At 44.4% G+C, this 26,131-nt stretch overlaps 1 protein-coding gene across 3 annotated transcripts in view; it reads right to left on the minus strand.

Moving 5' to 3' along the window:
- MYLK3 (myosin light chain kinase 3) overlaps positions 1-14,809 on the minus strand; it is a 57,585-nt gene extending 42,776 nt beyond the window's left edge. The window contains exon 1 of one of the 3 annotated variants that reach the window (XM_059903885.1): positions 14,614-14,809. In XM_059903885.1, the coding sequence (XP_059759868.1) occupies positions 14,614-14,667 (54 nt within the window). In that variant the 5' untranslated portion in view covers positions 14,668-14,809. Of the gene's footprint in view, positions 1-3,251; positions 3,723-14,613 lie in introns of those variants that run through there. The other 2 variants (XM_059903886.1, XM_059903884.1) reach the window with 2 other exon arrangements.
- Between the last annotated feature and the right edge of the window lie 11,322 nt (positions 14,810-26,131).

Genomic DNA, 26,131 nt, shown 5'->3' on the forward strand with positions numbered 1-26,131 from the left:
CACACACAAACACACACACATGCAGAGCTGGGTTTTGACTTCAAGGCTCAAACTTTTGGTTCCTGCCTTGTCCGATGCATCCAGAAGAAAAAGGCTAGACCCCGAACGCCTAGGCATCTGGAGGACTGATGCCTTCTGAGCAGCTTGACTGTGATTCTACACGTCCTGGCTGAGCCCTTCCCTGTCCATGAGAGAGCACGCGGCTTCCGGTAATAATCTGATTCATTGTTACAACCAAACGAAGTGCCACTGGGCACTCCAGACCTGAGGAGGAGCTTCCCGAGGTCCTGGCAGCCAGTGCTAAGACTGAATTCAATTCCACAGATGGCTATGCCCCTACTCTCCTAGGAAATACAAAGAGGATCTCCAGAAAGTCTCCACAATGCACTGCTTTCAGCGTGGACAGTGTGTTAAATAGCTGGGGCTCGGTCACAGCTGTCTAATGGCCAGCCCTGCCAGCACACAGAGGGAAGCAGAGCCCTCACAGTCAGCAGGGAGCTGACAGCCTGACTGGGAGACTAGATCTAGCCCTGCACATAGTTACTGACATGTGTATTAAACACAAAGACCAGAAGAGAGATCAATCACGTGCCAGATCAATCACAGGCAAGAACTATGGCAAGAACTCAGAAAACGGAAAGTTCCATGACTTCACCCTATCCAGAAATGCCTAAATATCTGCAACACGTATGACAGCTAATTTCACTAATATATGAAGAATTCTTACAAATCAAGAAAAAGGCAAAAAAAGAAATAGAGGGGAAAGGGCATGAGCAAATTAAAACTACAATGAGATATATCATTCTGTCTACTTTTGGTTATGTTTGAAATTTTTCAAAATAAAAAGTTGTTTTTTTTTTAATTTTAAGAATTAAACAAAAAAAGTTAGCTTTAAGAGGCAGATGACCAATTGCCTTATTTGGATTTTAACTCAAATAAACAAATTATAAAAATAAATAAATAAGGGACATTTGAACACTGACTGGTAATATCAAGTTACCATTCACATTTTAGATCATGATAATGTTTTTTAAAAGAGCCCTTATGTTGGGCTTCCCTGGTGGCTCAGTGGTTGAGAAGCTGTCTGCCAATGCAGGGGACACGGGTTCGAGCCCTGGTCTGGGAGGATCCCACATGCTGCGGAGCAACTAGGCCCGTGAGCCACAACTACTGAGCCTGCGCGTCTGGAGCCTGTGCTCCGCAACAAGAGAGGCCGCGATAGTGAGAGGCCCGCGCACCGCGATGAAGAGTGGCCCCTGCTTGCCACAATTAGAGAAAGCCCTCGCACAGAAACGAAGACCCAACACAGCCAAAAATTTAAAAATATAAAAATAAATAAATAAAAGATTACTCTAAAAAAATTAATTAGTTGATTAATTAAAATTAAAAAAAGAGCCCTTATGTTTTAGATATATAGCTGAAATGCTTATGGAAGAAATAATCCATTATCTCAGATTTTCCTCAAAATAATCTGGAAAGAGGGAAGTGGGTGGGAAGCATCAGTCCAGTTATGGGCTCACAGGGTTCATTGTACTAATCTCTATTTTTATAAATGTTTGACATTTTTTATACTAAAATGTTTTTTTAAAAACACATGCATAGTAAGATGTTTTCATCCACCAGACAGGCAAAGAGTCAAAAACTGGATAATATGCTTTGTTAGCAAAAATGGGGCAACAAGCATTCCCATACGTTATCGAATTAGAATAACTTCTTTGAAGGTTGGTTTGGCTTCATTTATTGTATAAATTTACCCTTTGGCTTAGCATTGCCACTTCTAGGAGTGTGTCATATAGATAAACTCACACTTCCATGGTTAGTCACTACATCATTATTTATAACAGCTAAGAATGAGAAACAATATAAACAAACAATGATATGGGACTGATTAACAAATTAAGACACATCCTCAAAAATAGAGCTCTCTGCAACTTAAAGAACAAGAACGAGGAAGCTTTCTAGCTATAAATATGAAACAATGCCCCAAATATATTAAGTTAAAAAAAAATCCAGGCCAGTACAATGTGAATAATATTTGTGTTAAAACAAAACAAAAAAAAGAGGGTGGTGTGTATACCAGTGTGCTTGTAGATAAACAGACTCTATCTGGAAGGCTTCACAGGAGACTGGTTCCTATGATTGTCTGGGGTGGAGGGTTGTCCCGGGGACTGGGGGGATGCAGTAGGAGGGAGAATGTTTTTTTACCATGTGCATAAATTAGATTTATTTTCTGTTTTAAGGCTGAGGTTGGTTATCACTGTCAAGAGCAGAAGGTCACATCTCCCCTGCAGGCCTGACTCTCAGGGGAGGTGCAGAAAGCAGGGAGCTGGGGTGGGAGGGGCCGGCTCTGGAGAAGCAGCTGGGCGGGGAGGGGAAGGGATCGGCAGAGCGAGTTCTGGCCTGGCTGGGGAGGGGGAGGGAAGGCAAACTCCTGCAGCCTTGCTCCTGAAAGCCTCAGTCGCTGACAGAGTTTAAGCGCAGACTCCATGCTGGGGGGGAAGCTGCAGAGATCTGAAAGGGTGGCTCCAGGCCATCTGAGTGTTGCTAGGTGGCTTACCCTCGCTGTTCCCAGTGTTGCCTCTGCACACACACACACACACACACACACACACACACACACGCACGCCCCAGCCAAGCTTCCATTAGCCAGTGGATCCGATTATGCAACCCTTGGGAACAGCCGCTCCCAGAAATGCCACACTCCACCCCCAGGCTCCGGCTCCCGCCTGTGTCCCCCGTGGGTCACTGTCAACACTCATCGCCCCACAGGCAGCTGCGCACTCCGCCCACTCGGGGACAGAGCACACGGCTGGGGACAGGAAGGGAGGGGGGTTTGGGTTTCTGAAGGGGGCTCTGTCAGGGTAAACTGAGCGCTCCCCACCTCTCTCCCACCCCAGGTGTAAGGAGAAAAGAAATTCCTGGGATGTCAAAGAAGTGTAACTGCCCTCCTCTCCCTAATGGCTCATTTGTCCCCCACTTCTAGGTTCCCTGCACAGCCCAGGGCCCCACAGAGGCACTGCCTCTCCCTTTCCCTGGGAGAAATCCACCTGTCCTGCCCTGTCTGGAAATCCACCTATGGTCTTTAAGCTTCCATCTCTCCTTGTTCCCATCAACAGGTCACGCAGGGGGCACAAGAGGGGACAACAGCCCTCCAGCTCTCCTAAGACTAGCTTCCTGTCTGGTCTCCCCACCAGGGCCCCGAGCCTCCCTTCCAGCCAGAAGGGCACCGGGGCAGGGCAGCAGGAACCAACCTCCGCAGGGCCGTCGGCCAGACTTCCCTTCCTCCAGGGGACACTGCCTTGCATGATGAAATCCACCACCTTCGAGTTCTGGAGCACGGCCCCCAACAAAGCTATGGCTTTGTCCACAGCCACCACCATCCGGAAGAGGGCTTCTAGCCTGGCGCCCTGCTGGGCGACATCCTGCCGCCCGGCCCTCACCAGCTCCAGGACCTCCGGCCACCCAGCCTGCATGTCAGCGGGGGGAGTGCGGTCGGCCCCAGCTGGGCCCAGAATACGGGAGGCCTCCAGCCGGTGCAGGCCTTGCTCCAGGTGGCCCATGCCTTGGTACACGCTTTGCAGTTTCTCCATGACGTCTTCTTGGAAATTTAAGAGTTTGTCAACCTTCTCATCCAGCACGTTAAGCTTTTGGTCCATGGTGGTTAAGCAGGCCTTGCCCAGCCCCGGCAGCCCTGGCAAACTCTCCTTGGGGGCTCCTGACATCCTGATGAAGATCACCAAGGGTGAGGAATCGGAAGAGCCGCAGACCTCTGGCTTTCACTTGGGCAGTGGCGTCTGGAAGTTCATTGTTCTTTAGCTAAGGCTCACCTGGGTTGTTCAGGGCGCCCAGAGGACCAGACTCTCTCCGAGCCGTTGCCTTTGCTTATCTCCCACTCTGCCGTGGCCATGAGTGACAGGCTGGGCTTGGCCCAGGCCCTTCCCCTTGGGGGCCCCTTTGACATCACGGCAGCATTTAACATTCCTCTCTGAGAGGCTGCTGATGGGCAAATATTTTAAGAATCTGCCCAGGGCAGGCAGAGTTCGTGTAGCTGAAACTAAAGGTTAGAAGAAAAGGGATCCTTTAGGTAACGTCCTGATAGCTGGACTCTACAAGGGGGCCTCCGGGATACCAGGGCAGAGTAAGGGCTTTAGAGGTCCAAAGCACTGAGAAGCCGATGGGTCCCACCCATCACATACACATCCAATTCACAGTAAGAAAGAAGCTAGACCAAAACAGAAGGAAATGTGAGGCCATTCAACAAAGTTCTGATTTTGCCATGATGAAAAAATTTGACGCTTCTGCAAATTAAAAACAAAATTTTGGTTCCCCTACTTTGCTGATGCCCCAAAGGTGTTTAGTCTGCTCTGGGGTGAATCAGCAGGTCCCTCCCCACATGGGGCCACCAGTCACTAGTCACTTATCCCTAAAAATAGAAGTGAGGAACAGTGGCCTAGGTTACTCACCAAGGATCGTCCCCGCAGGTCATGTTCCTTGCAGATCCCTCTGGGGACCATTTGCCAGTGACCCCCTTCTCCCCCAAGGATGACTACACAGACGTCAGGCACCCAGCCTCTAAACTGAAACAGGCACAGTAAGGCCCTAGAGAGCAAGGGGGCCTGCGTTTCCTGTGGTTTCCAAATATTTTAGCCTCAGAAACACTTGGTTCAAGTGAAACTTTTACAGAAGCCACAATAAATATACCAGACAAAAGGACACGCTCAGGCTGACACTAAGGTGGGGTGTGAGGGGGCACCGCGAGCCCAAGGTTGCCGCAGAACAGTCCACTGACAGCACTTGCATCCAGGTCCTCAGAGAGAGAAAACAAGGCCAGAGAGGGACTCTGTGCAAGGTGGCCCCGGCACACGACCTCCTGAGGATAGCGCAGCTCTGGTGAAGGCTGGCACCAGGGAAGCGAGTGTTAGCGTACCCCTAAACGCCCTCCTTCTGAATAAAAGCAATTATGAGAATAAATTTGACCTGGAACTCTGACATCTAAAAACACCTTGGGATCGTTTTGCTGTTTTAAGCTGTAGGTGAGTGGTAAACACAGTATGCAGCTTGACCACAAACCCCTCGCCACTCACCCTCTGTCAGGACAGCTGCCCTTAGCAGCCCATGTAGAAGTCCAGACCCATTTCTGGGAGCACAGACTGGGTGTCACTGATGGAACGGCCCAGAGCATGCTCAAAAGGGCACTGTTACATTTACTGTGATTTAAAACACACAGATAAACTCTCCTTGGAAAAAGAAATTTGGGACACACCAGGCTCCAGTCCCTCCTGGGGATTCTCCCTCAGCAGGACCTCAGCTGTCACAGAAAGAAACCAGCACCTGGGTAGGGACTTACTTCCTCCCCCCTAATTCCTGCTTAATACTTCCCTGTGGAAATACTGTTCCCTGGATCAAACTTTGGGAAGTGTCCTCCTAGAGAAATCTCTGGAAGTCTAACACCCAGCACAACGTCTGTCCTACAATAGGTGCCGATAATCTCTGTGAAGGGAAGTCCCCACAGTCTAAAGAGACAGATGCTGTCTCTGGGAGACAGTTCCCACCAATCCTTGGCTTCACTATGACCGCTGCTCTAGAGAGTTTCAGAACAGCCTGCATCCAGGCAAGTCCTGGGTTAATAAAGCCTGGAAAGATATCCCGAAAGTCTAGATGAACACAAAGGACACAAATAAATGTCCAAGACACCTATTTATATCAAAAGCTAATTATTTAAACTACAAAAGTACTTGCCCCAGGTCTCCCTTAAGCGACAAGTAATTGCAAGGCAGCTGGTTTACTGCAAACATGTCTGCTGTGTCATCCACTGTTACAGAACCACCTTGAAGGCCCCTGAGGCCAGAACAGTGCCCCTTTGGCTTGCCTTGATCCCCAGCACACCAACGTGCCTGGCACATAGGTATTCAAAGCAACTATATGGAAGGAATGAATAAAGGAGGCTCCAGCAGGAGCCGGAGGCTGGGCTGGCCACCGGGAGAATTGTGGAAGGAGGAGGCTGCAGCCCAGATTTCCCAGAACAATCAAATGAGCAGAGGGCAGGAAGCCCTGACAATTCCCAGAAGTAAGCTCTGGGACCCTCTGGGAGAAAGCTCAGAATATGCCGACAGGACAAGTCCTTAGGCCTCTTTGATGAAAAGGAGCAGCCAGGAAAACCAGCTTTGAACCCCTTTCATTTCTCAGCCTCCAGAAGACATGAGTTTATGAGCACACGGGTTCTCTGAGGGCTGGTGCATGGCTTCTCTCCAACTCCTCGATTTAGAGGGCACAGAGAGAGCCATGGGCAATTCCTTTTGGGCCATGCCGCCTGCCCAGAGGACGGGGGAGGCATTCCACCCACCAAGTCAAGAGAACGCAGACCAGAGAAGAGGCAGCCAAGCTGGATGGACACAGAGCAGCAAGTGCAATGACTCCTCATCCTTCCTGGGTGAGGACTGAGCTGATCCACTCCCGGAAAAACACAGGCTGACCTCTGTTTGCCGTAGGCTGCGGTCAGTGTGTGCTGAACCCCAAGACTCTTCCCTTGTCTTTCTGGTGACAGCCAGCTTCCCCTGAAAAACCCCAGAGAGGCCTGTGGACCCTGAGACCCTAGGTGGAGGAAGAGGGGAGCAGAAATGCAAGGCTGAGGAGTCCATCCAAAGCTGTGGCTCTCCTCCCTCCCCACCCTCCCTGCAGATCAGAGATCTGTTTCTGGAGAGATGGAGCAGTCCACAATACAACAGTTCTATGCACTGGCTTTGGGGTCCCTGGGGAGCTCCCCATCTGATCCTCTACAAAGCCAAGCAGTCAACAAGCCTCAACCACCCACCCAGGTTTTTGTGCCTTATTCTGAAATATGCACAGAAAAAAAGGATCACCAGGTATTCAAAGAAAGCCCCCAAGATGAAAAGGGGAGCTCAGAACAAATAAACAGAAATATGATTGTGGCAGAAACAGGGAAAACAAGAAACAGAGGAAAGTTTTTAAAAAAGGTTCTCATTAGTAACCACAGAAAAGTGTGAAAGACTGTTCCATCCATTAAAAAAAGAAGAGGGTGTTATGGAAAAAGAACAAACATAGAATAAAAGAGAGGTCTTTTACAAATACGAATGTTAACATTTAAAAATCCAATATAGGGATTAGAAAACAAGGTTAAGATAATATTCCAGAAAACAGAACTGAAAGATGAAGATGTATACATTAGGAGAGAAAAGATAAGAAAGAGGGACAGTGGATCCAGCTGGTCCTACATCTAATTAACTGGAGTTCAGGAGGAGAAATGAAAGAAAGAGGGAAGGAATTTATTAAAGAAATACTACAGACATTATGCAATTTTAGAACAGAGGATTAAAGAGAAGATTATAAAAGCTCCCTGAAATTTAAAAGAAAAAAAAATCACATATCAGAGAACTGGAATCAGAATGACATCAGACTTCTCATCCTAAAAACAGCCAGATGTGGCAAGACAGTTAGGTTGTATGTAAAATTCTAGATGAGAGAGAATTAGAATTTTGAAGACATTGCACCATTGTCAGAGGACAGAATAAAGAGTTTTAAGACTTTCCAAGATGTAAAAAAATGTATGCCCCCTTTCTAAGGAAGCTGCTTGGAGGATAAACACCAGCAAAACCAGGGACTAAACAAACAAACAAAAAAAAACAGAGCTCCAGGAAACAACAGCTTCTACCTAGGCCCAAAGTTGAAGCAGGAAGATGGAGGGTCCCCAAAAGGGAGGACTTCAGGGGGGAAAAAAACAGTATACAATATAATATAATTAAAGACATGTAGTAAAATATTAAGAGCATGGGGCCTAGGGTCAGACCATCTGGATTTAACTCCTGCCTCTGCCAGCTTTTAGACAGAATCATGAGCCAGTTTATTTAACCTCTCTGAGTCTGTACTTCCTGGGCTGTAACATAATAACAATGCACGCACTTCATGGAGTTGCCAGGAGGGTCACTTGAGAATGCTTGCAAGGCACCTGGAACAGAGCTTGGCACACAGTGAGTGCTCAAATGTTAGCCATCAGTATGATGCCGGCAACAGGGCAAAAGGGGAACAAAAGGAATCAGAGACTCCGAGAAAATCAGAGATCAGGAAAGAATGAAATTAAGTACATGATTGAATTTTCAGTGAATAATACTTATATAATATAATATTACATTATATATATTATATAATTTTATGCCATAATAAAGTAAATACTTTATTAAGTTAAAACAGTGATATATGTATTACAAGAGTTGTGAAGGGAAAATGGGGAGAGCTAAATCTTCGTCTCTCTTAAGAGGAAGTCCATAGATAATGAACAAAATTGATGAGGAGAGAATTGGAGGCGAACACCAGGAGAAACAGCTCGAAGACTTCAGCGTGTTTGCGGCTGGGGAGCAGGATGGGAAGCAGGTTTTGCAAAGCTCAAGGGCACAACAGCTGAGGGGGAGACGGACATGCGGTAGACTGTGTAGGTTTGTGGATTTATAACAAGTGTGGCAGCACAAGGCAGTGAAAGGTCTTGTTCTAAGAAAATCAAACATCATGACAGTTTTCTGAGAGACAGAGGCCATGTATCTTGAGGAAAGGGGTGCTTACCTACTTTCATACCTAAGTGCCCGTAGGGGCCAGCGGCGTACCTGGAACTTAATCTCCCCGAACACAGCTTTCCTCATTTGTAAAAGGGGCCCATAACAGCACAATAACCTCAGGGCTATTTGAGTATTCGGATAAGTAAAACACTTAGCACGGCACCTGGCACATGGTAAAGTACATGAAAACGTAGAGCTTGGAACTCACCACCCCTCACCACACCCATCCCACCCCAGAAGGTCAGCCAACAAGGATGGCGGTGTACTCAGTCCCCTCATTGTGCGGTGGGGGCAGGAGGACGAGGGGGTGTCTTCCCAGTCCTAAATCAGCTCCCCCAGCCACCTGGCCTGGCCCAGGCCGCCTCCCCGCATGCACCATCAGCTGATGTGTGCTCAGAAAGGGCAAACGTGTCCTCCACGAAGCTGCGCTTACTCCTGGAAGGAAACCAGAGCTGAAACAGAACCTCAGAAAGTCTCGCAGGCTTCAACGTGGACAACTTCGGGGTTAGCGGCCCCTCAGCCTCCTCTGCCCGCTATACGGCACGTTAGTCGGGAAAGGCCTGCGCTGACCGTCCCTGGGCTGCACCCATCAACCAAAGCTTCCTGCTGATGGAGCTTCTTGGTCCAAGAGGACCCAGATCGGGGGGACAATTGTCACCGAGACTCCCTTAGTCCCATGAACCGAACAATGCTTCCTCGGGTTCCTACTTCAAAGCAGACCGGCCTGCTTACCGCAAATATCTGGGTGTAATCCGACGCCCGCTACTGGCCTCTGGCGCTGGGACTGCGAAGTGCCAGAGTGGGGCACAGTGTCCCGTCCTGCTGCTGCGGCTGTGCCAACCCAGTGTTTACTCTGCCTGGAGATGCCCGACTGGCCGGAGGCCTGGGAACGATGTGGGCCGGCCAGGATAGCTTCTCTAGAACTCGGCCCACAGCGATAAGCCTGGCATTTCCACTTATCACTGAGCCTGCCCCAGGCCCCAGAGGCATCCAGAGGTTTCACTTGGTTATCTGCTTTGCTGGGCGGTATCTGCCTCCCTGGGGGCCTACTTCCTGCATCACTTAGCGGAGTGTCCAGTGTGAAACAAACACCACGTGGTCCAAGGAGAGAAGAAAGAAGGGAGGGAGTCCTAGGACAGAGCTGACCTGAGTTCAAAACCCAGGGGCCCAGGAGAAGAGCTGGGGCTCCTTGCCTTCAGGCAGCCCTCCAAGACAGAGCAAAGCCCTGAGCAGCAATAGAACAGGTTGCTTCCGGAGATGCTTGCACCCTGGCTGGGAACCTGGTTAGTTATCTCCCGGCTGGGGGGGACCAGCTATTGCCTCTTCAAGGAAAACTGCTCAGGAAACAATGAAGATATCTAGAGCCCCAAAGGCTGCGGCATGCTGCAGTGAGGGGAAGGCTGTGACCTGCCCCTTCTGCTGAACGAGACACCTGCTCCAACTCAGCTGGTGCCCTCAGGGAAGCTCCCTGGACAGATCTTCCCAGAGTGCCCTGGGGGAGGCCAAGCCCTCCACATATACTGGCACATGTCCACAGACAGACAGACGGAAACACGCGCATATCACTCCAGGGCCCCAACTCACCTGGCCTGGCTGACAGGAATCAGAGAAGGGGCTGCAGGCTTTTGATATTGGCTTGCTTTGCTGAACCTGACCATGGGCAGATCCTGCGCTAAGCACTTTAGCCGCACATGTCTTATTTAAACCTTGCTACAACCCTATGGGGCAGATTACTATTTACCATCCCCATTTTACAGAGGGGGATCAATCTAAAGAACTAAAGTGGCCTACCCAAGGCCACGAAGTCAGAAAACAGTGGAGCCAGAATTCCAACCCAGGTTGATAACTCACAGCACTTTGTCACTCTCAGAGACAGAGAGGACTTCAGAGACTGCAAGGGTCAACTCCCTCATTTTGTAGACGGAGAGTCTGAGACCTGGAGAGGGGAAGGGACTTTCTGAAGGTCACATAGTAAGTCAAAGGCAAAGGCAGGACCAAATAACAAAACTGTTGCCCTCAGAGTGACCATGGAACTCCCCATCCTGCTCCCTGGGTTTCAGAAGGGTGTGTGTGTCATGAAATAGGCCTCTGCCCACAGGCTCAGCTCTGACAGTTGTCTGAGGAGATGAGGAGGGGGCCACAGGGCAGGGACCCCCAGATACTATATTGGTTGCTTATTCTTTCGTAGAAAAACGTCTACAGCTTATCTCATCTGGCTACCCAGAAAGATAGCCACAGTCCTGCCAGGATGAAACCAGGAAATGTGCTTGGGAATAAAACCAAAGTCAAGTTGGCCTCTCTGAAGAAGCAGAGAGGGAAATGACAGCTGCATGACTGGCCTGGGCCTCAGGGAAGTCCCCTGTTAGCTCTCAGGTGGCTAGTGGGTTTGTTCCCAGGATCTCACGGTCTTCTGTAGTCAGCATTCCTACCCCTGGTTGAAGCCTTTTTATTTCATCATTTTCTTTCCCACATACCTAGTCAAAGTTGTTCCCAGCCAAGCACGGTCAGATGGAATCAGCCTGAAAATACCAGAGAAGAGCAAAAAGCACCCTCATAAGCCAAATCCACACCAGCAGCTATTCATTCATTAAACATGTACAGAGCAACACTTATAAGGAAATAATAAAAGCACTAATATTCATCGAGCGTTTCTATGTGTCAGGCACTGTGCTATATCTTCACATAAATTACTTTTGCCCCTCACAACAATTCTAAGAGGAAGAGACTATTATCCCCATTTCACAGACAAGTCAACTGAGGCTTGGAATGACGAAGCCGTTTTCCAAAGTCAGTGTAAGGACCTGTATATCAATGCAGGCAGCCAAACTCCTGAGTCTGCTTACCACTGAAGGAGTCGAACTGAAACATTTTGTCTAGAACCCGACTTTGTCTCTGGGGGGCTGCATTTGCCAACTGCCAATTCAGAAACACAATTATATTTGCAAGTTGGAACTAGGCCAACCAGTTTCTTGCCAGCACATTGTATTGCCTGTCCTTCTACCGGCTCACACTGGCAGGGTGGACCCACCTGCAAAGTGCTTTGATGTGTGCTCCACTTACGCTCATCGGAGGTGCATGGATTATGAATCTTATTTTACTCAGGAAGAGACTGAGGGTCCCAGGGAGAGGCAGTGCAGAGCTGGTCTTGGCCTCAGGGCCTGTGTTCACTGTAGTAGGTAGGGTTTCTGACCACACACACACACTCACACACAATCACAATCACTTTAGGATCCCCAACACATCTGACTTGATAGGAATCAGAGAAGAGGTTGCAGGCTTTTGATAGTAGCTCTGAGCCTGACCACGGCAGACCTGTGCTAAGCCCTTTAGCTGCAATATCTTACTTAAACCCCTTGATTGTGCTGACTCTTGCGAGCTCAGAACTCTGCTTGTGCCATGGCAAACTTGGGAAGTCTGGGCGGGAGCAAAGTTAACACACTGGAACAACAGAGAAGGTGGCACAGCCACTAACTGCTGGGTGCAAAGGATGTGGGTGGGATGGGGCAAAATTATATGATGCACCAGTGTTTCCAGCCTTCTTGTATCTGAGAAAAAGAATTCCATCATCATCTGCTCAAATTCTCTCCCCGCATTTTATCCCTACCCTCCGAGGAGAGCCTGGTCTCAGGATTTTTGGTGTCAGATCTGAAGAAGGGGTGGAATCTGACGTCTGGAGGAGACAATTTAGTGAGCTGGGTAGCAAAGTACCAAGAAGGGGAAGAAAAGACGGGGAGAGATAGACAGGGAGCAGGGCCTGGGGTTGGGGAGCTGCAGACCTGGGGCAGCCCCATGATGTGAGAGAATGGGTGAGAAAAGAATGGAGGGTTTGGAAAACTGTGTGCTGCCACATGTGGATGGTCATGGGGAATCATAAGTAGGAATGGCAGAGTGGCCTACCTTCCATGGCCCCAAGTCTTTGCAGAAACTCAGTCACTTGATGTCAACCAATACAGGGTGTAAGAGGGAGGTAAAGAACTTGGAAGAAGTTTTGGCAAAGTGAAAGGACTTCTTGCCAGAAACAGGACTTGGGCTGAGCCTTGAAGGATGGGTGAGATTCGGGGAGGCCAGGGAAAGGTGAGGGCACAGAGTGAACAAAGCTCCAGGTGGAGCCTGGCAGATGGAAGTGACAGTGCAGAGACTGGCCTCAGGCCACGAGGTGTCAACGGAGGCCCAATTGATTCAGCAGGCAGGACCCTTAAGAAAGTGGACCTGGGGCTTCCCTGGTGGCGCAGTGGTTGAGAATCCGCCTGCCAATGCAGGGGACACGGGTTCGAGCCCTGGTCTGGGAAGATCCCACATGCCGCGGAGCAACTAGGCCCGTGAGCCACAATTACTGAGCCTGCGCGTCTGGAGCCTGTGCTCCGCACCAAGAGAGGCCGCGACAGTGAGAGGCCCGCGCACCGCGATGAAGAGTGGCCCCCGCTTGCCGCAACTAGAGAAAGCCCTCGCACAGAAACGAAGACCCAACACGGCCATAAATAAATAAATAAACCCAAGGTTAAAAAAAAAAAAAAAAAAAGAAAGTGGACCTGGAAAGTCAAGCAGAGACATTTAGACCCAAAGGAGCAAGATAAAGGGACAACAATCCTGTGGAATGTTTTTAGGTGGGAAACAACATGATAAAATTAGTGTCTAAGAATGGACGGAATGATTACCTAGGGGTAGGACGGATTGACTCAGAGGTGACACAAAGCCACTTCTGGGATGTTGGAGGTGTTTTATAGCCCGGGTGGTGGTTACATTGGTTCATGCCTATGTGCATACAGGTCTGCAGTATTCAATTCAAAAGGCTGTAAGATTTGTGCAGTGCGCTGCATATAAACCATGCCTTAATCAAGTTCTGTTAGTATGAAGAAAAGGGAGGAAGGGGGAACCGATGGATGTGACGGCAGAATGCAAACAGATCAGGAGGGCACAGGGTCATCATCTGCACAGACGTTAAGATCAGCAAGTGTTTACCAGTTCTGGGATGTATGCTGTTGCCAAAACACGGGAGCGCTGAGGAAGTGGAGTGACATCTGAGAGAACAAGTCTTTGAAACTCCTTTCGCAAGTGCTGACTAAAGCTCTGAGGCCCTCCTTCCACCACCCCCATGCCCGCAACCGAAGCAGGACCCCTCCCCAGTGTAGGCCAGACACTCTAAGGATCTGCGGTGTTCCACCCAGATCCACTAGGTGAAGGCTTCAGCCCAACAGCAGGTCGCAAAACAGCAAGTACGTACATTAGACTCCCATATTTGTTTAAAATATATATATATATATATGCCAGTATGGTTAATTCTGCATGAGAGAATTGCAGATGATCTTTCTCTTCTATATTTCATTTATATAATTATTCTAATTTTTAAGTGTATTATTTGTGTTATTAAACAAGTTTGTTTTTCTATAATAGTCACCATTCACCTGGACCCACAGGAATTATTCTAGACAGACAATATGCACCAGAGAAAGGTTTAATTAACCAAGAACAGAGTGACAGACTACCTCAGGAACCCAGCTAGCAGAAAGCAGCATTTAATAACCTTATAGGGAGGTCAGAGGTCAATTGCTTAACCTTAAATGAACAGAACAAATGTATAGGTAACAGACTCAGCACTCCTCAGAAATAGCAGACCTCCAGGGGATAGAGCAACGATTCCTCTTTGCACTTTGTTTTTTAAATAGATTTTTGCCTCCTTCCAACTTGGGAACAAAAGTTCCAGACTCCACGTGCAACTCATAAACTATACAGGAGAATTAACTTGGGAATTTTTTAGAGCTAAGTTGGCAAACATCTGGAAACAATCAACAACCACAGCATTCTCAAATGATTTGAGCCAGAAGTATTACTAATCACAGCAATGTTTGAAAACAGTCTTGAAGTCTGAATTACACATGCAATTCCCCCAAACCTGCACAAAACCAAAGACAAATCCATGCACTTAAAATTGTTAGTTTTTATTATTGTTTGCTTGTGATCAGACTCTAAATGTGTTTTCCGGAGGGTCTACATGCCCCTAATGCACCTGCTGAAAACACACACACACAGTAAGTTTACCATCTGCACTTACATACCACCTTCCATCCATGGATCCTGAGTGGTCTGTCAGAAATGTTGTTTTCATAAGTCCCCAGTGAGATGCGTAAATATTGTTACCTCCATCTTATATGCAGATAAACTTAAACATGGGGGCAGCTAAGTGGCTTGTCAACAGTTATAACCCAAGACAAAATCCATGCAAGCCACCCTCTGGTCTCCCTTCCTCTTCTGACCCTGCCTTTGAGCTTTCTTGTTGGCCCTGGTTTAAATCATGCACGCAGGCCATTGTTTCCCTGGTGATGGAGGTGGCATTCTATTTCCTGCCCTGAATCTGGCCCGGGGCCCTGGTGGCACCGCATTTAGCCACAAGTGCATCAGCCATGCGTGAGTGGGGACAGCTTGGCTCTTTGGAAACCTAAGTGGCATGTGTCAGCTGGCACCAGCCTGCTAAGAGCCACTCCAGGCCACCCTGCTAACTCTTCCATCACTAGCCCAGAGCAATCCATAATGAAGGCAATGACGACTCTCCAGGAGCTGGATGAACAAATGGGAGCAGCTCAAAGGCAAACTCTCTGGCCCGGCTTCAGTCCAGCCCTCAGGGAGAAATAATCCTTACATGCCTGGGAATCAGGCCCCTAGACAAGTCCAGCACTCCCTCTGCTTATTTCTATGGACAAAGTGTGATGGTCACAGATTACATTCCTAACAGGCAACTGAATTTACACTTCCAGTTTCCAGCTGCAGTGTTTATTTTTATGGTTCATTAATTAATGTGTCCTGGAATGACCATTCAGAATCACCTCCAGAAAAATAAAGTCGCTGGGGCATCCACGAGGTAATGAGTTACCACCTGAAAAGTTTCTCTGGCGGCTGCAGTCACTCTTAGAAATTAAGGGTGGAGATTGTTTTGTGAACTCTCTGTCATTTGGTCAATAAATGCCATATACTGTCATTTTTAATTAATTTCAACTTCTCTGTTAACCTTACTGGATGGTCGTGTGCATTTATGAACTGCAGGCTGGGTTAAATGCCCTTCCTTCCCATGTGCTCCCGAAGCACCACGTACATATTCCTCTCAGACCCTGCGAGTGACAATAGCTCTCTGGAGCATCTACCTTGTGCTAGGTAAATGCTAGCACTTTACTTTTTTTTTTTTTTTAATTCTAGGTATTACCACAAATATCCTCATTTTACAGATAAGGAAACTGGCCTAGAGAAATCACAAAGTCACCTGTGATTGCCATAACAAATTACCACAAACTTAGTGGCTTAAAACAACAGAAACATATTCTCTCAGAGTTCTGACGGCCAGAAGTCTGAAACCAGTATCACTGGGCCAAACCAGGTGTCAGCAGGGCTGTGCTTTCTCCGGGGGCTCCAGGGGAAACTCATTCCTTGTTTTTTCCAGCTTCTGGTAGCAGCTGGCACTTCTTGGTTTGCAGCCGATCACTGCAGTCTCCTCCTGCAGTGATCGTGGGATCACACTGCCTTACCAACTCTTCTGTGTGTGTGTCAGATCCCCTGCCTCCCTTTCATGATGATATATGTGACTGTATTTAGATCCCACCTGGATAGTACAGGATAATCTTCCCATCTCAAGGTTCTTAACTTAATCACATTTGCAAAGTCCTTTTTCACCATATAAAGTAACATGCACAGGTTCCAGGGATGAGGAGGTGAATACCTTTTGCGGGGCCATCATCTATCCTCCCAGCCACTCACCTAGTAGGTAGGGCCTTCAAGTTTCTCTTCTCACGTGCTCATGAGGGTTCATTGGCTGAGTGCTGAATGTGTAGCACAGAGGTCAGAGCTCAAGCTTTGGTGCTAGGCAGGCCCAGGTTTGAAGCCCAGCTCTACCACTTACTGTGTGACTTTAAGCAAGTACCTTAACCTCTCTAAAGCTAATATGTGGGATTGTTTTGAGGATTAAATGAGATAATGAATGTGAAATGCCTAATACAACAGTGCCTAAACATAGTTTAGTGCTTGGTGAATTTGTTAAAAGCAGAGTGTAAGCTGGAGTTCTGACCTGCCAGAACTGGCCATGCAGAAGGATTTCTGCTCTTCAAAAGTGGAGAATGTGACCTTTCTCTAGGGCAGGTGTGGATCTGGGTCCCCAAAATGTGTATTTTTGTCATAGATATTCTTACCATTGTTAGAAAGAGGATTCATTTGGAAATTAACACTCTGATGATTCTCTTGAGGTTAAACTGATTCCAGTTTCAAGACCTGTAACAAAAAGAATGAACAATAAATCAAGAGCTTAGAGCATGGTGAATAAACTAAGAAAAATGGCAGGAAAGGGTAGGAAAAGAACAGTAGGAAAAAAACAAGGACGTTTTAAACCTGGGCATTTGTTATTAGTATGTTTGAGAGATGACATGCAAGCTGGTTTGCCTCCTTAACTCTGATCAAAATAAATGTGATCTGATTCTGTTCCATTCATTAACTGGGGTAGGATAATATGAATTTTGTTTTTGTTTTTGTTTTTGTTTTCATCCACATTATTATTTAGATCTCTTTCAGTTTCTTAAATAGCTGTGGGTGGCTGAGAGGCATGTATACCCACCTCTTCTTTGTGCCAAGACTGCAGACTGATGAGCTGCAGGAGGGGAAAACAACGCAGGCAGATGGGTCCTCCATGGGGGCAGGTTTCTCATAATCCCACCTGCACACATGCAGTGATAAACTGAACGCTCTCCCAAGCTTTCTTCATCCACGTGATAATTTCTTGAAAACCTTCCCCTCTCGACCAGGCACCACGGAGATAGATCTGCAAGAGCCAACTTCAGTAACAACTGTCACCCTTTGCCGGCTTCTGCCAGTTTTCCCAGGATGCTGTCTGCTGGCTCTGGAGCGAGCGGACTGTCCCAGGGGGTCTCATCCTGGTCACCAGAAGCTTCTGTGGCAGAACTTCCTCAGAGCCGTTTGTAAACAGGTAGTTCATAGTTTCACACTATTCTAGTCACCACCTCCTGTCCTCGATTTCAATTTCCAAGATTTCAGTTACCCGCAGTCAAACTCAGTCCAAAAATACGAGACGGAAAATTCCAGAAATAAACATTTCGTAAGTTTTAAGTTGAGTGCCGTTCTGAGCAGCGTGATGAAACCTCGCACCGGCTCCCTCTGTCCTGGGTCATGGATAATATGAATTTTAATAAAGAAGTTTTAGTACTGTACCTCTAAATATTATCATATATTATGATCTGTTCAACTTGTTATATTTCATTCAGTCAGGTTTTTTCAGTTTAATCCACTGGGGTTCTTTACAGATATGACAAGGATTTCTCAATTTGAGTGGAAAGCATGCTAAGGGACAATGAAACAGGAAAGTAATAGATTTTGCCTCTCTGAAAAAGAAAAACTACAAACGACTTAGATGTCAACTGGTAGGGGAAAGAATGATAGCTCTACATCTACTGCCATGAAAAGCTATCCAAGACATATGGTCAAGTTAAAATTCACAAAACAACATATAAAACTTGATCGATCTAAATAAAAAAGACAAACAGCCTGATAACCAAACAGATACAGATATATAAATACATTAGCAATAATCAAGGATATATACCTAGTTATTAACAGCAGTTACTTCCTGGGAAAAGAGCAGAATTGCGTTGGGGAAAAAAAAGAAGGGAACAGCCAATTTCCCGTTATAGTCTACATGATTTTTTATTTGTCTTTTTATAAGGAGCATGTTTTTATATATTACTTGTACACTTTTTAAGCAATAAAAAATAATTTTTTATTTTTAAAATAAAGCAATAAAAAATAATAATTTTTTATTTTTTTATATTTTAATTTTTTATTTTATTTTAATGTAACCATTACATTAATTAATAGTTCTTTTGCTAGAAATATTATTTGTGGGGTAATAAACAGTAAATGTGTATTGTTGCTTTTTATTAGTGAACCAGACATGCTCTCTCTGCCTTGACTCTTTGTACTAAAGGAACAGAAGTACAAAAGGAATAAACCCATACCTGAAGGAGAACAGAGTAAGGAGGTATTACTTGGGGATGAGATAGTTAGCATATATCTGGAAGCCAGAAAGCTGATGGAAGAGGGTTAACAGGTAAAGGATGCCTTAGACAGCCAGCCCAGGACAAGCTATGAGGGCAGCAGGGGAGGGCTGCCAGTTAGCCTGGAGAACTGGGCAAACTCTAAAGGTGGATCAACTGTACCCACCTGCTTTTCTCCACCACCCGCTTCCACCCTCCAGTCCCTCCCGCATACCCAGTAAGTACAGGCAGCTGGCACTTATCCTCAGGCAAAAGTAAACAAACAAGTTCCTGATAGCTCTTCTTTAAAGAAATTAAACAATTCTCCATATTGGAGAATCTAAGGTTTTTAGTCATCAACTTCATGTCTCACAGTAAAGTTCTCATTCTGGCCATCAAGTGGGCTCAGACTAAAAATGAGTTCCCACTCACCTCCCCCACCTCATGTCCAGAGCACCCAGTCAGAATTATCACTGGAGAGATGTCACTCCAATTGCATGGACCTTCTTTCTTAAATATGACCAGATAAGCAAAGATCACCAAGATATTAGCAGATCCAGCAGCTTGAAAGGGAAAGACCAAGATATATAAACATGAAAAACAAATTCTGGTGAAAACAAAAATAATCAGGGAATAGAAGAAAACTTGACTCAAAGAGATTTAAGAAAGATTTTTATGAAGAAGATGTTGATTTGAAAAAAGAATAATCAGAGAAGTGATTAGGGATTTAAAATATGATAGCAGAAATAAAATGTTCACAAATCATAACATAAAGTAGAGGAAATCTCCTAGAGCATAGGATAAAAAGAGAGAAAATGTGAAAGAACAGATAAAATCCGAAAGTCCAAGGTTCAGTAAATGGAGTCCCAGGAGAAAAGTATAGAGGAAAGGCTGGGAGTGGGAGGGGAGGGATGAGTGAACTCCAGCCATTTTCCCATCTTTGCATCACTCATTTCCCGGGGAGCTCTAATGGGATTCCCATCACGACTGAGGGGTAGTATGCTCAGGAAGGGGAGTTGAGGGTGGCCAGAAAATGGCAAATGGCTATCACTTTCTTAATGTGCCCTGATATCACCAAGGAAGCCAGGGCCATAGCTTCTGTTCCTGTGGGCACTTGCATTCTAGGGATAGCTCATCTGAATCACTGAAAGAAACGTTAAAATCCGGGCAGGGTGAGCAGAGTCTTTCAGCTCATCACTAATGACCTGCCTTCAGGCTAACATCAGTACACCTTCTTTGGATGTGATTGTTCAGTTACTTACAATTGCACCCAATTCCCCAGGATTCAGCTCATGTTTCTCCATCTTGTTTACAAGGATATCATAACTTTTTCCAGTGCCCTGGTCTACAGAGTGAAGAAGGTACCTCTTGGATAAGTACCTGGCTAGTAAACATTCTGCCTTTTCCAGGAAAGCCCCTAACAAAGTCAGTAGACTCCCAGCAGCCATGTCTGTACTATGGGATTCTGGTCCCTACTCAACTGGTCATGACTGACTGATCCAAGAGTAGATTTCTGATCAATTCAAAACAACTGGTTTTTCCATTCTAGAAAGTTGAAAATTGGTCTAGTAAGAGAGATTCTGGAGACAGTCTTTAGGTTTCAACCTACAGAGAAGGGCCATGAATTCCCATAAATTCAAAAAGACAGGGCAGAAAAAAGCCAAAAAAACCCAAAAAAGGCCACAAGTGAGAAAGTATAAGACAAGAGTCTCAAAAGTATGGTTGTCAAGAACCAAGAACTACAATATAGGCAAAGGTAGATTAACTGGAGACTTTCAAACGTCAGATGAAGAAAGGGAATCCATTAGACAGGGTTAGGGAAGCAGTCGAGGCTTAGAATTGAAAGATGGGGGCATGGTAAGAACTCTTAGGAAAGGAAACTTTTTTTTTTTTTTTTTTTTAGGAAAGGAAACTTTTGAATTAGCATTTTGTTCAGAAAGAGGTGGTAAGGCCAATGAGGAGAGCATAATAGTCAATATAAAAGCCAATCAAAACGTAAACAAAATATTTTAATCCAAAATTTAAATACGAAAAGAAAAACTGCAACACACTTAAAGAAGATACCAGCATCAATCAGGAAGGTTAAGACGAGCACTTGGCTTTCTGCATTTTTTGTTTTAATTTTTTTTTGGCTGTGTTGGGTCTTCGTTGCTGTGTGCGGTCTTTCTCTAGTTGAGGCGAGCGGGGGCTACTCTTCATTGTGGTGCATGGCCTCCTCATTGTGGTGGCTTCTCTTCTTGTGGAGCACAGACTCTAGGCACACGGGCTCAGTATTTGTGGCTCGCGGGCTCTAGAGCACAGGCTCAGTAGTTGTGGCGCATGGGCTTAGTTGCTTCGCGGCATGTGGGATCTACCTGGATCAGGGCTTGGACCCGTGTCCCCTGCAATGGCAGGCGGATTCTTAACCCCTGCGCCACCAGGGAAGCCTGGCTTTCTACATTTCTATGTAACATACCCAACACAGTTAAAAAAAAAACAAGTTCTGCCTACTTAAATCTCCTACTATTTTCTAGATGATGTCTATGCTGCCTTCAGCCAGTCGCAATAATATTAAGCTATTTGAAATGTATTTCCCTGTTTCTCCTCCATCCAACAAGATGTTGTATTTCTGTTATGAAGTTGGAGTCACACTGACCTGGCTTTGTATACAGTCTCTGCCACTTCCCAAGTATGTGACCTGAGCAACTTTCTTGAATCTTTGAGCTTCATTTTCCTGATTTGTAATTATTAAACACAATCATACGTGGAAAGCATTTGGCATGGTGCCTGGGACATAGTGAGTACTCCATAAATGGTAGTTCTTTTCTATTGTTTCTGCTATTGTTCCTTTTATTTGCACTCAAATGCTGGCACTACCATAAAAGACATAAACAAATGTACTCAGATGTGTTCAACTGATTCTTTTGTTACAAACATGTTTGACATTTTTAAGTGTGCTTTATATTTCTACAGCCTCAAAATCACACTTAAAACTTTTAACCCTGAGCTTCCTGATGAAGGTCAGAAGTTAGTTACATTTATCAATATATTTAGCACCAAATTTATATAGCTCTCAGGTTGTAGCTTTTGAGTTAAAAGAGGCGCCTGGCAAACTTGTGTCAGAGCTGCCTTTGCTGGCGCCTGGCAAACTTGTGTCAGAGCTGCCTTTGCTGGAGCAGAAGCAGATGCTCTCAATAATGACGCGTGAAATTTCGAAAGTGAATTTCTCATCTGCAAGTCTAATTAGCAACCGAAGAGTGAAGGTGTTTTTGTTTGTTTTGTTTATGTTTTGTATTTCACTGAGATAAAATTTTCCAAACCAAAGAAAAGTGAAGTCTAACAGGTCTATAACTGGAGCCTTGGGAGTCTCACACACAAATCACTTCCAATTAGTCTAGTCAACCATTCTTTTCTGGACGTTTGCCATATAGAAACAAAAGGAGAACACTGAAAACAGCCCAGATACGTGGGAAGCAACTTGGAATCACTGTCTGCTTCATCTATTACAAAGAAAGATCTGCCACATATGTCACACCACTGTCATAGAAACACGGAAAAATTTTCTGTGGAGCATTTTCTAGATATGTTAGATATAAAATACCAAATGAATATCTAAACTCCCAGAAGATCTTTGAAGAACAGATAGATTTGGGCTTACAGCTCTCCCGCAAAAACCAAACAACCCAATTCAAAAATGGGCAAAGGATGTGAATAAATATACAATAGCCAGTAAGCACATGAAAAAGTGTTCAATATCACTAGTCATTAGGGAAATAAAAATCAAAACCACAATGAGATACCACTTCACACCCATTAGAATGGGTACTATTTTTTTTAAAAAATGAAGGAGGAAGGAAGAGAGAAAGAAAAGAAGAAAAACAAGTGTTGGTAAGGATGTGGAGAAATTGGCACCTTTGTGCATTGCTGGTGGGAATGTAAAATGGTGCAGCCATTATGTAAAACAGTTTGGTGATTTCTCAAAAATTAAACATAAAATTACCATATGATCCAGCAATTCCACTCCTAGGCACATACCCAAAAGAACTGAAAGTAGATACTTGTATACTAATGTTCCCAGCAGCATTATGCACAATAGCCAAAAGGTAGAAACAACCCAAGTGTCCATCAACAGATGAATAAACAAAATGTGTTATATACATACAAGAGAATATTATTCAGCCTTAAGAAGAAATAAAAGTCTCATTCATGCTGCAATATGAACCTTAAGTATTATTCTAAGTGAAATAAGCCGGATACTAAAGGACAAATGTATGATTCCACTTATATGAGGTACCTAGACTAGGCAAATTCATAAAGAAAGAAAGTAGAATAAAGATCACCAGGAGGTGGGGGGAGGAGAGAATGGGGAGTTATTGTTTGATGCGTACAGAGTCTCTTTGGGATGATGAAAGAGTTTCAGAAATAGATAGTGGTGATTGTTATACATGATTGTGAATGTACTTTATGACACTGAATTATACACTTAAAAATGGTTAAAATGGTAAATTTTGTTATGTAGACTTTAACCACAATTTTTAAAAAACATAAATCCACCTCAACCCACATAAAACTAAAATAAGACGTCTAAAGTCCTTGGGCCAAGTATACTGCCACAAAAATATTCGATAACTACATCTGGCAAGCAGCTCAGCCCAGGAATGTGATACCATAATAGCATAATAAATACCAAAAGGCTCTGAAGCAGATTTCTCTTACTGGTTAAAACAGATGGAATTTTTTCATTAAAAAAAAAAGAAGAAAAATATTAGAGCTTTTTGATGGTTATGTTGTTAATAGATTCTGAACAAAGATTAGTTCAGAGACCAAAGAGATGGCATGTGCTTTATCACACATCAGGAAAACATGTATAATCAGACTCTAAAGTGTTTTCTATTGATAGCAACTGGTTAAAACCAATATGTGGCCTTTTTGTACATTTTAAAACCTGAGAATAATTATGAGGTAAATAATAGAGGCAGAACACTTCTACTTTCAGCCAAGATGGAGTAAGGACTGGATTTACTCTACTATCATTTTTTTTTAATTTTAGTTGTGGCATGCGGTATCCTTTAGTTGAGGCATGCGGACTTCTTAGTTGCGGCATGCAGACTCTTAGTTGTGGCATGTGGACTTCTTAGTTGTGGCATGCATGCGGGATCTAGTTCCCCAACCGGGGATCGAACCCGGGCCCCTTGCAATGGGAGTACAAAGTTCCACCCACTGGACCACCGGGGAAGTCCCTACCCTACTATCTGAAACAACTAAAAATCTGGACAAAGCATATGAAAAACAGTTCTCAAGATGTTAGCCATCAGGCAATAAAGGACAGTGATGCATGAGAGATGGGGAACAAACAAGGTGAACCCCATGATTGCTCCAGTTTCCAGAAACCCAGAGAAAAAGTAGAATGTATTAAGTAGAGACATGGAAGATATTAAAAAGTCTTAAAATGAAATTCTAGAAATAAAAACTACAACATCTGAGACGATAGATACACTGGATGGAATTAAAGGCAGGTTAAATGTTGCAGAAGAAAAGATTAGTGAACTTGAAGACAAAGCAATGGAAACTATCCAAAAAGAAATTAAAAAAAAAAAGAGAGAGAGAGAGAGACTCTAAAAAAAGCAAAGAAAGAAAGAAAAGATGAGAGCAATAGTGAGATATGGGACTTCAGGAGGCCTAATATGTGTATAATTAGTCTCCAAAGGAGAGGGAAAGAAATAATGGCCAAAAAGTTTCCAAACTTGATAAAAACTGTAAATCCACATATATAAGAAGCTCAATGAACACAAAGGATAAAAAAAGTCACTCCTTGTCATTCAGGTTTCAGCTAAAATGGCACCATCTCAGAGAAGCCTTCCCTTACCACCAAACCTTAAGTAGCATTATGGAATTATCTTGTCTTAAAAATTGTTTACTTTTTATTGCATATCCCTAACTCCTCCCCTCAGTATAAACTTCACAAGGACAGGCCCTTTTCTGCATTCTTTACTAGAACACATAGGCACTGTGTTCCCAGGACCTAGCAGAACACCTAGCATTGAGAAGGTACTCAATACATATTTTATGGGTGAATGAATAATTTTATCCATTCCTAACCTTTAATAAAGAATTCCCGTTTCAAAATCCTTCTCAAATGATCAAAACCATTCTTTTTGCATTCCCAACATTTCCTTTTGCTCCCAGATTGATATAACGTTGCCATTGAACAATAAGGCATCTATTAGTACTAATTGTCTTTGCCTAAAAGTAAAGTCACCTCACCATTTCTCCAGGAATGACCTATAAGAAAACAGTGCTTCCAGGCCAGATTGACTCCAGGCAAGGCTCTGGCAACACTGCTGCCAAGCTTGACATCCAGCTTTCCAGAGAACATATTCTCAGTTCTCCAGTAGAACATCATTTCCATCAAAACAGTGGTTTACTGGACAGCTATTCTAGGCAAACATTTTACACTTTATATACATTATTTAATCTATGATGAGATTACGGATAAGGCAACTGAGGCCTAGGAAGGTGAAGTAATGTACCTAGTCACATGACTAGTAAGTAGCAGAATATAAACCTAAGTCTGTTTGACTCCAAAATGTTGTTCTTTATACAACACTGAGATGAAATTTAAAGTGTTATGAAATTGCGGCTAAGTATCAAACAGCATACATCTCTGTAGGAGGGATATAACTTCCAGTCTGCTTTCCACCCAATAAAATGAAAAAGACCAAATTAGTAGCTCAATCACAGAGCCTCTACTATTGTCTGAGATGATAATCAACAACAAACACTTGCCTCAGCCAAGGTATTTTCTCTTAAAGCTAGGAAGATTTAAACACCTGAAGTCTTGAATAAAGGAAAATTATTTTACAAAACTTCATGTATCAAAGATAGGTGACTATATGAAGAAAATGAAGTTTCTACATTCTAGAGGATTGGTTGAAGGGTAACAGAATACCTTTCATTAACTTTAAGATGTACTTTTTCATTTTTCACATTTCAGCATCTCTGAAATTCATGTGCATCTTACAATCAACCATCACCCAGGCAGCAGTTTATGATGTGGCTATCAACTTATATGAGTGAATTCAGCCATAGCCATTCATATTATCATTGCTTCTATGTCTAAATAAGTCTAAAATAACTTTTTAAAAAAGTTGTTCAAGATATATTTTTCCTTTTTTATGGAGATATAATTGACATATAACATTGTACAGTTTAAGTTGTACAATGTGTTGGTTTGATTCATTTATATATTGCCATAGGGTTACTACAGTAGTGCTAGCTAACACCTTTATCATGGCACATATTTATAATTTCTTTTTTTGTAGTGAGAATAGTTAAGATTTAGTCTCTTAGCAATTCTGAAGTTGTAATACAGTATTGTTGACTATAATCCCTATGTTGTGCATCAGATTTCCAGAACTTATTTATCCACTAGTTGTAAATTGGTACCCTTAAACAGCATCTTCTCAGTGCCCCCACCCCCAGCCCCTGGTGACCACCATCCTAATCTCTGTCAAAATAACTTTTTTTTAAACTTCATGCTGTTTTACCATTATTGGGGTTTTTTTCTAA

The sequence above is a fragment of the Balaenoptera ricei genome, chromosome 19 (assembly GCF_028023285.1).
Source record: "Balaenoptera ricei isolate mBalRic1 chromosome 19, mBalRic1.hap2, whole genome shotgun sequence".
NCBI classification, from domain to species: Eukaryota; Metazoa; Chordata; class Mammalia; order Artiodactyla; family Balaenopteridae; genus Balaenoptera; species Balaenoptera ricei.